At 42.2% G+C, this 13,050-nt stretch overlaps 1 protein-coding gene across 1 annotated transcript in view; it reads right to left on the bottom strand.

Moving 5' to 3' along the window:
* Positions 1 to 13,050, bottom strand: part of ZC2HC1C (zinc finger C2HC-type containing 1C) — a 206,594-nt gene that overhangs the window by 130,681 nt on the left and 62,863 nt on the right. Inside the window, exon 2 of the mRNA XM_044073910.1 lies at positions 11,050 to 12,615. Within this exon, the coding sequence (XP_043929845.1) occupies positions 11,050 to 12,579 (1,530 nt within the window). The 5' untranslated portion in view covers positions 12,580 to 12,615. The remainder of the gene's footprint in view (positions 1 to 11,049; positions 12,616 to 13,050) is intronic.

Raw genomic sequence — 13,050 nt, 5'->3', positions numbered from 1 at the left:
ATTTCTTTCAAAATCTATGTCTTCCCCCTGTCCCTTGTGCCTCCCCTTCAGTCTGCCACAACAGATGCTTGAGACTTTGCATGTAGGGTTGTATCAAAAAAGAGTGAAAGTGCAAGGTCTATGGAGTAATCAGGGCAGACAAAAGCACATAAATATCAAAGAGATGATGGCAGTTATAGATGCTTTAAAAGCCTTGAATCAGATCTGGTCTCCTGGACCTCTGCAACTTACTACAAAGAACACCACGGTGATGTGGTAGATAAACAACCAAAGAGGATAAGATCTTCCTTAGGGTTACCATACGTGCGGGTTTCCCCAGACACGTCCTCTTTTTGGGCTCCTGTCCATGCGTTTTTTGAAAATTCTGCGATTTGTCAGGGTTTTTCAAAAATCTGGACAAATCACATAAGTTTCAAAAACCAGACGTCCCTATTTCAACGGGATTGTCCCGGGATTGGCAGTCCAATCCCGAGTCCCGCACTGCCAGTTACAGTCCTGGCAAAACAGCCTCCGCTTTGTTTTGTTTTTTTTGATTGGCCCGTATACCGCTATACCAGCCAATCAAAAAATTGCAAAACAGAGTTCTGTTCAATGCGGAACTGGTTGATGTTCCGCATTGAACAGAAGAGGGTCCACTGTACAAGTTTTTGATTGGCTTGTATACCAGCATACGGGCCAATCAAAAATCGCCAAACATGGAGCTACTTGTCTTTAATGCAGAAAGACTATAAAAACCTTTTTTTTTTTTTTTTTTTTGGTCTTCACCTAGTGTGAAAGACCTTTTGTCAAAAATCTGGCAACCCTAAGAGGACGAAAAAATTTGTGCTGGTGTAATACCAGCACATATTTTTCGTCCTCTTTTTCGTATAACCAAATATGGTAACCCTAATCTTATTCCCTTTGCCAATTTTTGTCTGGAGGAAGAAGAACTTTCCCTCAGGCAGAATCTAACAGACATCTCCTGAAAACTATGCTGTGAGAAGGGATGAGACTTCTTTGTAAGTTCACTTGAAACCCCAGACTGAGTAGGACTCTTATCAAGGACCCTTGACAACCAGAAAAAGAGACTGCAAATGTAAAACGATCATCCAAATATGGAAAAATGTGAATGCCTTGAAGTACATATTAGAGGTATGATGGGAAAGAAAAAGGTAACTTGGACAACATTGTCTGGGAGTGTAACAATTTGGCAGACTTTAAAGATTCGCTGCAGACTGCTCTGTCAGAGATATTGGGTGAGCAAATTGGTGTAACTAAGGAAATTATTCTTTTGAGCTATAATACACAATCAGAATTGCTTAGACATATTAAGGCCTTGCTGAGTCTAATTGTGGTGGCTGCCAAAAAAGCAATTACTAGAAAACGGAAATCAAAGACTAAACCAACTTTACTAGAGGTAGTGAATATAGTAACAGATAAAAATTACTGGAATATTGGGATCTTTAGAAAAAGGTAGGAGCAAATTACAATGGAAAAAATGGGAAATGTGGGAACAATACATGCAGAGGAGGAATGAAGTTTAAATTAAAGCAGGATTTGAATGAGCTATATAATGTTTGACTGACAATGACTAGATTATAAGTGATGTATAATGTTTGCAGCTACACTTGTGTCAGCATGGTTTGTAATGTGTAATGTTTGCAACTAAAATTATATCCATGTGGCTTGTTTTCATTTATATAAATGTAAGATTGCCTTTGTCATACATGATAATTTAATAAAGATGTTTCTTGTTTAAAAAAAAAACTTTTTAGGAGCAGGAGGTTGTTAAAGGTCAGTTAAAGTCCAGACACATTAGAATAACCCATTGGCAGCTGAGGCAGAAGAGGAGTCAACTTGACACTCATGACTCTCTACTAACTTTCTTTTCTTGCAGATGGGGGAAGGAAGAACCAAGGAGACTAACTACTCCAGGAGTTCTGCCAAAAACAAGCCCTGAAAACAGGTAACAAAGCCCAGAAGAGTATGTAAACCTTATAACAGCAAAAAAGTGGTTTGAGGCAAATAAAATACTGACAGTCCCAAAATCACAAAGTTCTACTCCTAACACATACATTCTAGCAAGGCATGTAGAAAACAATGTAAAAAAACTAATTTCTACACAGTTTGTACACACAAGCATTCATAAATTAAAAATCCCCTGATGAAGTGACAGTCCTAGAAACATTCCTAGCCAAAAAAATCATTAATTTTATAGAAAGAACACAAGTTTTCTAAAGAAAAATAAAACTACAGAAAGTTTCCCTCAATAGGGGACTAATCTGCCTAGCCTTGAAGAATCTCTAGCTAAGCATCAATTCCACAAAGCCTGCAGAAGAAGCACATTTCAGCATCAAGAAAGCTTTGAAACTTTTGGTGCTCCAAACTGCCACTTACATGTAGCTCTTCTCAAGCTCCTGGCAGCTAGAGCACATGGAAGGTGTCCAAAAGCTCTAAAATGTTGGCTGGTTGGTCATATCTTTGGCAGGATATAACACAAATAGCTTAGGCTACTGCAACAATGATCTAATTTTGAAAAAGAGTGTTCTGTCAGTCTGAAATCTTTTGTCTTGTCCAGGTGGTATCTGAACTGTCTGTGGACATCCAGAGAATGAAGTTTTTTTTTTCTCCTTTGTTTTTAGGCTATGGAAAGGAAACAGGTAGGTGAATAAACTGATTCAGAATAAACTCAGGTACCACCTTGGGCATAAATGATGGATTAGTTCTAAGAGCCACTTTGTCGTTATGAAAGACCAAAAAGGGCTGACAGACATTAGGCCCTGCAGTTCAAACACTCTTCTAGCTGAGGTCAGAGCTAAAGTAGTCTTCCAGGTAAGGAACTTTATGGAACCGTAGTAGCTTAAAGTTCGAATGGAGGTAAGGTTAAGTTCTCCAAAACAAAATATAAGAATTGTTTCACCTGGAAAAATGAGCATCTCAAACTGTCTTGTTGTGAACAAACAGATCTACTTGGAGTGTTTCCAATAGATGGACAATTTCCTGGAAGATCTCTGGGTGTAACATCTACACATGAGGGTCTTACCTGGAGTTTGCTAAAGTGTTCTCCTCTAATAGGATGTAAGTTGTATGAAGGGAGAGATTGTGCTGAGATGCCACTTCCCAGGTAAGCATGGCTAGTCTGCACAGGGGTTATGATCTGGTTCTCCCTTGTTTGTTTATGTACCACAATATTGTTGTGTTGTCTGTAATCACTAACAGAGGTCCTGGAGTCCAAAGTGGATTCAAGGCTTATATTGCATTTATCATGGCCATCATTTATTTTATGGTGATATCTTTCTTCCTGAAATGGGAATCCCAAATCCCCTGAACTTTGATTCATTTGGAAACTTCCCTATGCAAAGTCTAATGCATCTGTAAAGGCTGTTTTGGCTGAGGCGCTAGGAGAACATAATTTTTTCTGGATTATTTGAAATTTATTGCTGCTATTTTCATTGTGCTTTTCCACTATTTTACTTGCTGTGGAATTAAAAGGTTATATATTTGGAACTGAAGTCATTGGTTTTTCGGACGTGGTAATACAACTTTTTTGTTTTGGTGGTTTTTGCTTTTGTCTAATGCATATGTTGTTATAAACAGCTGGAGTGGAAGTGGAAAGAGGAAAACCTGGACTTTGCTGAATCTGGTTTGCCTAACAAAGGAATTCTTTCTTGCCAAATCTCAGGATTGGCATAGGAGAGGACAAAGAATGCTGGCATTGTGTCCAAATGGAACCACTGAATCTTCCTGGCTAAAGGAACCATTAGGATTGCTGAAGCCATATAGCCTAGAATTCTTAGAATCTCTTTTCTGTAGTCATGGATTGGTGAGCTAGATATAAAAACTGTAGACGGTAAGATAAAAACATTTTCTGGAGGATGACAGGCCATCATGAGAGATGTACCCAAAAGACATCTCAGAAATGTTAACCTGTGTGCACATGCATGAGAGAGAGAGTGAGAGAGACAGAAACACAGAGAATAAGAGAAGATTTACCCAGGTTTGATTGAAACCTATTTTTGAAAAAAGATCTATGGTGAAGAAAAGAAATGCCTGGGTGTTTTGAATTGAATCTGCTAAGATGAGGTAATCATCCATTTAGGGATAAATGTAGATTCCCTGACATCTGCAGAAGCAACTACTGGAGCTAGACATTTTGTGAATACCCTTGGACCTGTGGAAAGTCCAAAGGGTAAGGATGTCAACTGAGAACATAATCCAGATACAAAACATTTTACATAATAACAGATATCTTTGAATTAGAATATTATGGTATGCATCTTTAAGATCTAGGGTTGATATAAGGACTGGGAAAGAAGAAGGAGAAACACAGATTGCAGAGTCAACATTCTAAACTTTGCAATTTTAGAAAGGAATTAAGAACTGAAAGATCTAATACTGGTCTCCATGCACCTTTTTTCTATGTTACCAGAAAAAGCCTGGAGTAAAAATCCCTTTCTCAGCTGGGAAATGGGAAGAGACTGTAAAGCACCTTGTGCTAGCATTTCTGACAATGTAAGGAAACAAGTGTGTTTGATTTTTTGGATGAAAAGGGATCACTCAGATGTCCTTCGTGGTTCACTGTTGTAGTCATCACTGTAGGGTTCTTCCTGCCAGCAGCAGCCCCCGATCGGCCAGAATCCCAAAGTCTGGATTGGGCGCCAGCTGAGGTCGCATTTATCCTGACGTCAATGTGCTGGAAGGTATAAAGACCTCAGCTGACGCCATTTCCCCAGTCTTTCTTGCCGCGCGGTGCCCTTTGCAGTTCACTGATGCCGGTCGGCCTGTTCCTGTTTGTTTTTGGATCTAATCCCAGGTTGTTCGTTTTTTACAGATAAGTACCCCGTTGGGGAGGTCTTTTTCTTGCTCCAGTCAGATGTCAGAAAAAGTTAATAATTGTATTTCTTGTGGGAAGCAAATACCTCATAGGGATTTTCACTGCCTGGGTCCTGACCACGACGTTGCTAATTGTGTGTTTTGTGCTAGATTTAATCAGCGTACTATTAGGCGTAGATATAACTTTGCCTTTTACTATTTTGGAAAAAGGTTTAATTATAACATGTCTTCAGATTCTTTTCCGGCTTCTGGGGTGTGTAAGAGGCGCAGGGATGCAGACAGGCCTCCGAGGTCCACAGCAAAGGATGTTACTCAGTTATTGCCAGTTGCTGGTTCGACGGTCATCAGTGAGGTGCCTTTGCAGCCCCTGTCGTCCGCCTCTTTTGAAGCAATTGCCTGTACCAACTCCGGTGTGGAGCTGATGGGGTCTTCAGAATTGGCAGGGACTGGACCTTCGGATACTGATCCCTCAGTTGGGTCCGGAGGCAGGTACCGGCTTCTGAGGGAGTTCTCAGGCCTTCACAGCTTCCTGTAAATGTGGATTCAGGTTTACATGCTAAGTCAAAGTCTAAGGTTCCAGCTAAAGTGAAGTGGCTAGCACAGGCACCTTTTGATCAAGGTCCTAGGCCTCAGAGGCAGATGCTTAGGATGGCTGAAGATCTCTTAACTATGATCAGGAGTTCTCATCCCCCCTCCTGACAAGAAGCCTAGATTACAGTCCAATTATGATTCTTCAGACCAAATTTCTGTTTCTTCTGCTTCTTCCCTTGAGCAGGATTATGCTTTTCCTCTTAATGAGGATTCTGATGCTGAAGATTCCTTTCCTTCCGCCTCTCCTCCTGAGGATTATTCTTTTGGTGAAACTTTGCATGATATGAGGGTGCATTTTCACTAGGAAGGGCAGGAATTCTCTGAATCCAAGAAAAGACTTAGGGATTTTCTTCTTCTCCCACAGCATAAGCCTCTGGCTATTCCCCCTGTATTGGACATTGTTGATGATTGTTTTTCAGACGCTTCTCTCTCTCCTGATTCTTTTCCCCCTACTCCGGCCAAACTGGATAGGTATTATAGGGTTCCAGATTCTCATAAATTTCTTTTTAAAAATCTTTTGCCTGATCCGGAAACAATTTCTCAGGGTCCTAAGGGTGTTAAAGCGGCCTCTGCTAAAAATCCTATTCCCTTTGACCGAGAGTCCAGAGCTTTGGAGAGATGGGGTAAAAAGGTTTATACTTCTGCTACATTGTCTATTAGCGCTTTGAACTGTCAATTTCATATGCTGAAGTATCAGCAATACCTTTTGTCTGTATTTCAACAAAAGATGTCAGCTGTGTCTATTGGTGTGGATAATCAGGAGTTACAGGATTTATTGCATGCTATTGAACAAGTGGGTAAACATACCCTGCATTGTGGTTTTGATTCTTTGGAAGCTTCTTGTAGGGCTGCAACAACTGGTGCTGTTATTAGAAGACATGCCTGGTTAAGAGATCAAAGCTTGCCAGATCAGATTAAAGCCAAACTTTTGGATGCCCCTTTGCAGCACGATGTTCTGTTTGGGTCCAAAGCTGAAGAAGTATTGAAGAAAATGGAAGACAAAGCCTCCTAGATTTAGCAGATACTGGCCAACTAAACCTTGGTCCTTCCCGGGCTCGGACAGGTCTCAGAGAGGCAGATTCAGGTGTTCCAGAGGTAGGGGACAGTCACAGTCCCATTTTAGGAATAGGCAGTGGAGTGCCCCCTCTCCCAAGGGAGGTGAAGATAAGTCTCAACCCTACCGAAAACAGTCTTTATGACTCTCCCTTTCTGGTTCCCGGGGCTCCTCTCCTGGAAGCTCCTTTGGGGGGAAGGATTTCTCTTTTTTATCAAAATTGGAGCCACATAACCCAGGACAAATGGGTTCTGGACATAGTCTCAAGAGGTTACAGATTTCATTTCCACACTATGCCAAAACCGTATGTTTTAACGGTTGGCCAGACCTGCCATATCATCAGTGGGCAGAGGCACAATGGCAGGTTCAGTCTCTCCTGGCTATGAGGGCCATAGAATTGGTACCAAATTTAGAAATAGGGCAAGGTTTTTATTCCAGACTTTTCCTGGTTCCCAGGAAGGAAAATTCGTGGAGACCAGTCCTGGACCTCTCTGTGCTAAACACCTTCCTAGATATACCAAAATTCAAGATGCTCACTCTGCAGCAGCTGCTGCCTATGTTGGGCAAGAACGCTTGGATGGTGACTTTGGACTTAAAAGACGCTTACCTGCATATTCCTATAAGGCAAGAGTGCAGAAGGTATCTGCATTTCAAAGCGGGCTCGAAACATTACCAGTTCTCTGTGCTGCCCTTTGGCTTATCTACTGTGCCCAGGGTCTTTACGAAGTGCCTGGCACCAGTAATGGCGTTTTGCAGACAGATGGGGATTCAAATTTACCCTTATCTGGATGACTGTCTTCTTCAAGCGGACGACAAAGACACTCTACTTCGGCATCTAGCTTTTGTGCAGCATCTTCTTCTGTGCCTCGGTTTCACAGTGAATCTAAAGAAATCAAATCTGGTACCCACACAATAGATTACTTTCCTGGGTGCTCTTCTGAGCACTTCAACCCAGATGGCTTCCTTGACACCAGACAAAAAAGTGCAACTGGCTTCTTTTTTCTGATGCCTGGCTTCAATGAAACAGCTGACTGCAAGAAAAATTCTGCAGGCTTTGGATTACATGGCCTCCTGCATTCTGCTAATATTATATGCAAGGCTGCATATGAGGAAACTGCAGTAGTACCTCAAGAGTGTCTGGTCTCAGCATTACCACAGTTTGGAAACAGTGGTCACGATTTTGCCTCGTCTCCAGCGAGAGTTTCTTTGGTGGGCCAAAGCCTGTCTACAGAACAAGGGGAAGCCTTTTTGTCCTCCGCCGACCGACCACGTTCTGACAACGGATGCTTCAGATTATGCCTGGCGAGCCCACATGCACAGGAGATGTCTTCAGGGTGTTTGGATGAAGGAACAAATGCACCTGCACATAAATTTGAAGGAGATGCTAGCTGTACAGAATGCCTTGATAGCCTTCAGGGACCTTCTTCTACCAGGACAATTGTTGATATGGACAGACAACACTACAGTGATGTGGTACATCAACAAGCAGGGGGGCTCTCACTCTTACCCCCTGTGCAGATTAGCCATGAATCTCTGGTACACTGCTCTGACCTGCAGTGTCGACTTACAGGCGCAATTCCTGCCAGGGAAAGACAACACTCTGGCAGACGCCTTGAGCAGACACATTTCAGATCCTGGATGCTGGATGTTCAGATATTCAGGATGATTATAAAGGCTTGGGGATGTCCGGACATAGATCTCTTTGCATCCCCTCAGAATTATCAACTTCCAACATTCTGCACAAGGACCTACCACAAACTAGCATGGAAAGTGGATGCCCTCTCATTCAGTTGGAAACACCTCTCAGTATATGCTTTTCCTCCCTTTCCTCTTCTACCTTGGGTACTTCTGAAGATAAAACAGGACAGACTGCGCATGATTCTACTGGCTCCCAATTGGCCTTGGCAATTCTGGTATTCCACTCTGATGACCTTGGTTCAGGAGCCTCCCTGGATTCTGCCTCAAATCCCCAATCTACTGTCTCAACGGGACGGCAGGATACTGCACAGTCATGTCAAGACTCTGCATCTAGCTGCCTGGTGGATCCAGGGTCTGTAAACACCTCTGCCCCTTCCAAACAGGTATTGGATGTAATCCTTGAAGCTAGACGGCCCAGCACTAGAAAATCTTATGCGGGAAAATGGAAAAGATTTTGCTCCTGGAGTCAAGTCCAGGGTGGTGATTCTTCTGTTCCGAACATTCCTCTGATTTTACAGTATCTGACAGATTTATTACATACGGGCCTATCTTTTTCATCTATTAAGCTTCATGCTTCTGCTATTTCTGCACATTACAATAAGGATCCTCTGATTTTTTCTCATCCATTACTTAAACAATTTCTTAGAGGGGTTAAGAATATTCGGCCCCCTATAAGGGCTCCTGTTCCCACTTGGGATCTTAACTATGTTTTGGAGAAATTAACTTTGTCTCCTTTTGAACCTGCAGCTTCCACGGATTTAAAATTTTTGTCTTGGAAAACTGCTTTTCTTTTAGCTATTACCTCTGCTAGAAGACTTTCGGAATTGCAAGCACTCATGGCTGCGGAACCCTTCCTTATTTTTCATCAGGACAGGGTATCTCAACGGACTAATCCCACTTTTATGCCCAAGGTGGTTTCAGCAGTGTCCTTGAATCAGTCTATTCATTTGCCTACCTTTTATCCTAATCCTCAAAGTGAGGAAGAAAGTCTTTTGCACTCTCTAGACGTGCACAGACAGCTTTGTCTATACCTGGACAGGACCAAAATATTCCGGAAATCTGATCAGTTGTTTGTCGCTTATGCTCCTACTGTTCAGGAGAAAGCAATCACTAAGCAAACTATTTCCAAGTGGATTGCCCATTGCATCAAGTTCTGCTACTCTTATCATGGCAATCCGGTTCCTGTTAATTTTAGGACTCATTCTACCCGGGCTACTGCTACTTCAGCAGCTTTTCTTTATGGGGTTCCTACCAAGGATATTTTGGAAGCTGCTACTTGGAGTTCTGTACATACTTTTTCTAAGCATTACAACCTCCCTCTCTATTCTAAATCCAGGGCAGGTTTTGCTTCGGCGGTTTTGCAAGGTTTTGTGACCGCTCCCTCTGTTTCTCCTCCAGCCACCCTTTTTTAGCTTTGGGACTCAACCCTACAGTGATGACTGCAACAGTGAACCACGGAGGACATAGTACAGTTGTGTACTCTTACCATAAATGTAGATGTTCGAGTGTGTTCACTGTTGCAGTCCGGGTTACCCTCCCTCCTATCCCCTCTTTTGTTTTTTCCTTGAGTATTGTCTGTTATGAGGTATTTTGGCTGCTGAGGTTTTGGGCATGGTTTCCTTTTTAGCCTTTTCTTTCTGGGCACCTGACTTCTGGGGCAAGAAAAACTGGGGAAATGGCATCAGCTGAGGTCTTTATACCTTCCGGCGCATTGACGTCAGGATAAATGTGACCTCAGCTGGCACCCGATCCAGACTTTGGGATTCTGGCCAATCGGGGGCTGCTGCTGGCAGGAAGAACCCTACAGTGATGACTGCAACAGTGAACACACTCGAACATGTACATTTATGGCAAGAGTACACAACTGTACTTTTGGAGGAATGGATTCCCATTTGCAGCCCCAATGGGTTATTTTTGTACAGAGCTCTTGTTATTTGTTTCCAAAAAGGTAGGGAAATAGACAAGTTTCCTGCTATTTTGACAGTTTGGCTAAGATGGAGGAGGGGAAGGAGGGGAGGGAGTGCTTAGATAGGGAAATCATCTGACTCATGAAGGAGAAGTCTAGCCTCAGTGCTGACTATTTTGCTGGAGAACTGAAATTGTCTTCAAAATATCTAAGGAGACTGCTCTAGCATGGAATTATCCAGGTTAGTGGTTTACATGGTGGACAAGCTGTACTACTCAGCCTGTTTCCTCTATCTGAAAGTCTTGAAGCTATTGCTGTGTTCTCACGCAGGGAAGATACAGTGATGTGTGTTTGATAAGGGCAGTAACTGCAGTACTGTCAAGGGCTGCCGTCATCAGTACATTCCTTTAAGAAACTAGCATTTCAAAAGGGAATAACAGAAAAGTATTGGAACACTAGGGGTGGCTGCGGTGGTACAGCGGTTAGCATTGTCGGCTCACAGCAAGAGGTTCTCCCGTTCGATTCTCGGCTGGAGCCCCTTCTGTGTGGAGTCTGCATATCCTCTCCATGGTCGAGTGACATCTAAAGGCGGGTGTGTGCATGAATGGGTGTGCCTTCTTTGAAGGTTGGGCATCAAGCTGGCAACTCAGCATCATAAAAATCCACTGCCAATCATTAGCGGACCGGAGTTCCACTGTGGCAACCTCTAACCAGGAAAAGGCAAAAGAAGAACATTGGAACACTGGTAATTAAGGAAAGAAAGGTATTGCACCTACTTCAAGTTACTCATTCATCTGATAAACAACCACAGATTCTGCATTGTTTTTCAGATTTTACTGTGCATACCTTCTACATGTTGGAAATGTTTTCATTTTTTTTCCTTTTTGTGAAATGGGAAGGAATACAAAATACTTGGAATATTGTAAACTGTTAAAAACAAAGAAGATGACTGTAGGCATAGCCACCACAGTCAGTCAATACTTCTTACCTGTTCTTCCTGCTCAGTGTAATGTTTTTTTCTACTGATATATTTTTCCAGGTCTGTTCCTTTAGCCCTTGCCGTGGAGGAGTCAAACACCTTCCTTTTTGAATTTTGGGCCTTATTACAGATCTTCATATGTCTTTCCAATCTGTCCACAACAAACTTGCGGCCACAAAATGAACACTGTGCAAGGGCAGAGCTAAGGAAATCTTGGTCAGGGAATTCCTCTTTGTCTTTGTACCCATCATCATCATCTGATGAAGCTTCAGCAAATTCCTGTATCACACTTTTGTGTGATCTTTGGCTTGAGCTTTCATCTCTTCTAACATCAGAGTTTGGATAACTGAATGGACTGGGCTGGGTACGAGTGGAGCTAAAAGAACTACCAGATTCCTCCAGCTTCCACATCTTTTCTGTTGCCTTAATACTGTGAGAAGATTCTCTTTCTCTGATCTTGTTATTACTTGCAAGTAGTGTTTCCTTCCTTACCTTCCCAACAGCAACATGTGTGTTATACTCACAGACATAAGAGGAAGTATTACTCATACTACTATAACATTCGGAGGCATTCCTTCTAGATGCATTTCCTCTAGCACCGCCTCCATTCCTAACATCTTGATTATCCTCGTAACCTCTGTAATCAAAGAAATTATCTTGTGATGGTGCGTGCATAGTTTCTCTCTTCAGTGTTGCTTCCTGTTCCTTTTCTGCTGCCTTTCCCCTTTTCCCTTTCCTTTCTCTTTCTTTTCTGTCATCTCTATTTGCTTGCTCTCTTTCCCTTTGAATCCATCTGAGCTCTGCCTCAGTTCTTCTTAGCTTTTCCTTGAGAATAGCTTCCTTTCTCCGAATTTCCATCTCCAGATTTTTTTCCTCTTGCTCTGCCTGTTGCTGAAGCCAAAGCTGCTCCATTATACCATGATTAGATGCTGATCTTTTGGTCTGAACAGAGGATGCAGGAGAAGGTGGCGGGTTTTTAGTATTCTTTAATCCTGAGGGCCACCTTTTGTTTTGATCACATGCTTGAGAAGGTCTTGTAAGCATATTGTTGTATTCTGTAGTTCTTTGATCTTTGCCATCTCCATTATTGAAAATGTTGTTAAGGCTTGATGCTTTCCTGCAGTAAACAGGTTTCAGTGGGCATGCCCTGTCAATCCCAACACTCTTTTTAGCTGGTAGAGCAGCTGGACTGGTTCTGACCTCATTGGACAAATATGACCTGTTCCCTCTGTGAGAAGCTGCAGAAGACAGAGGACTTGTTTCAGTCTGTGATTGTGTGCTTGTTGATTGGTACTGTGGATAGTAGTGATGGTTTCTAATCTTGTTTAAAGCAGCCTCTTGCTGTTGATTATACATAGTTACCAGTTTCTCCTCCTTTTCTTTGAGTACTTTCTGCTGAAATTCACTCTTTATAAGCTCCAGCTTAGAATGATGTCTGGAAGTCCGTGAGCTCTGAACATCTTGCAGTACACCTGGTAGTCGTGTTGTGGTCATCATGCTGTAAGAAGGTGAAGCATTAACTTCAAGTTTAGGAGCCATCTGCGAACAAATCTTTCACCTTCGTGAACAAAGAAACTGGCAAAAAAGGGAAGGATAAAGACAGTCATTTAGCTTAGTGTATACCCAATAAAATCAAGTCTATTTTAACTATTTAAAAGGTTCATACAGAAAGGTTCAGGGAGGACAGCATGCTGTTAGTACTCGCATGGGACAGGGAAAAAACTGCCAGAATCACTGTTTAATTACTGAAAATTATATTAATGAAAGGTCACACACAGCAAGATTTTGTGACATTCCAAAAATGTTAGCCAAAGAAAAGCTCTTTTATAAAACCCCAACTCCCAGTCGCTCTAGAACCCATGCCTCCAGCAGCCAATACTTCACTGATGTAGCAGGAACTGAATTTCATGCTAAGAAACTTATTTTGGAGAATGGGCAGTGACATTTGAAGGCAAAGAAAATAGATGACACTAGCTGCCAGCATTCTGTTTTTAATTTAAAAAAATTTGT

The sequence above is a fragment of the Protopterus annectens genome, chromosome 6.part0 (genome assembly GCF_019279795.1).
Source record: "Protopterus annectens isolate FY-2018-M chromosome 6.part0, PAN1.0, whole genome shotgun sequence".
NCBI lineage: Eukaryota > Metazoa > Chordata > Ceratodontiformes > Protopteridae > Protopterus > Protopterus annectens.
This window is presented reverse-complemented; position numbering and strand designations above follow the sequence as displayed.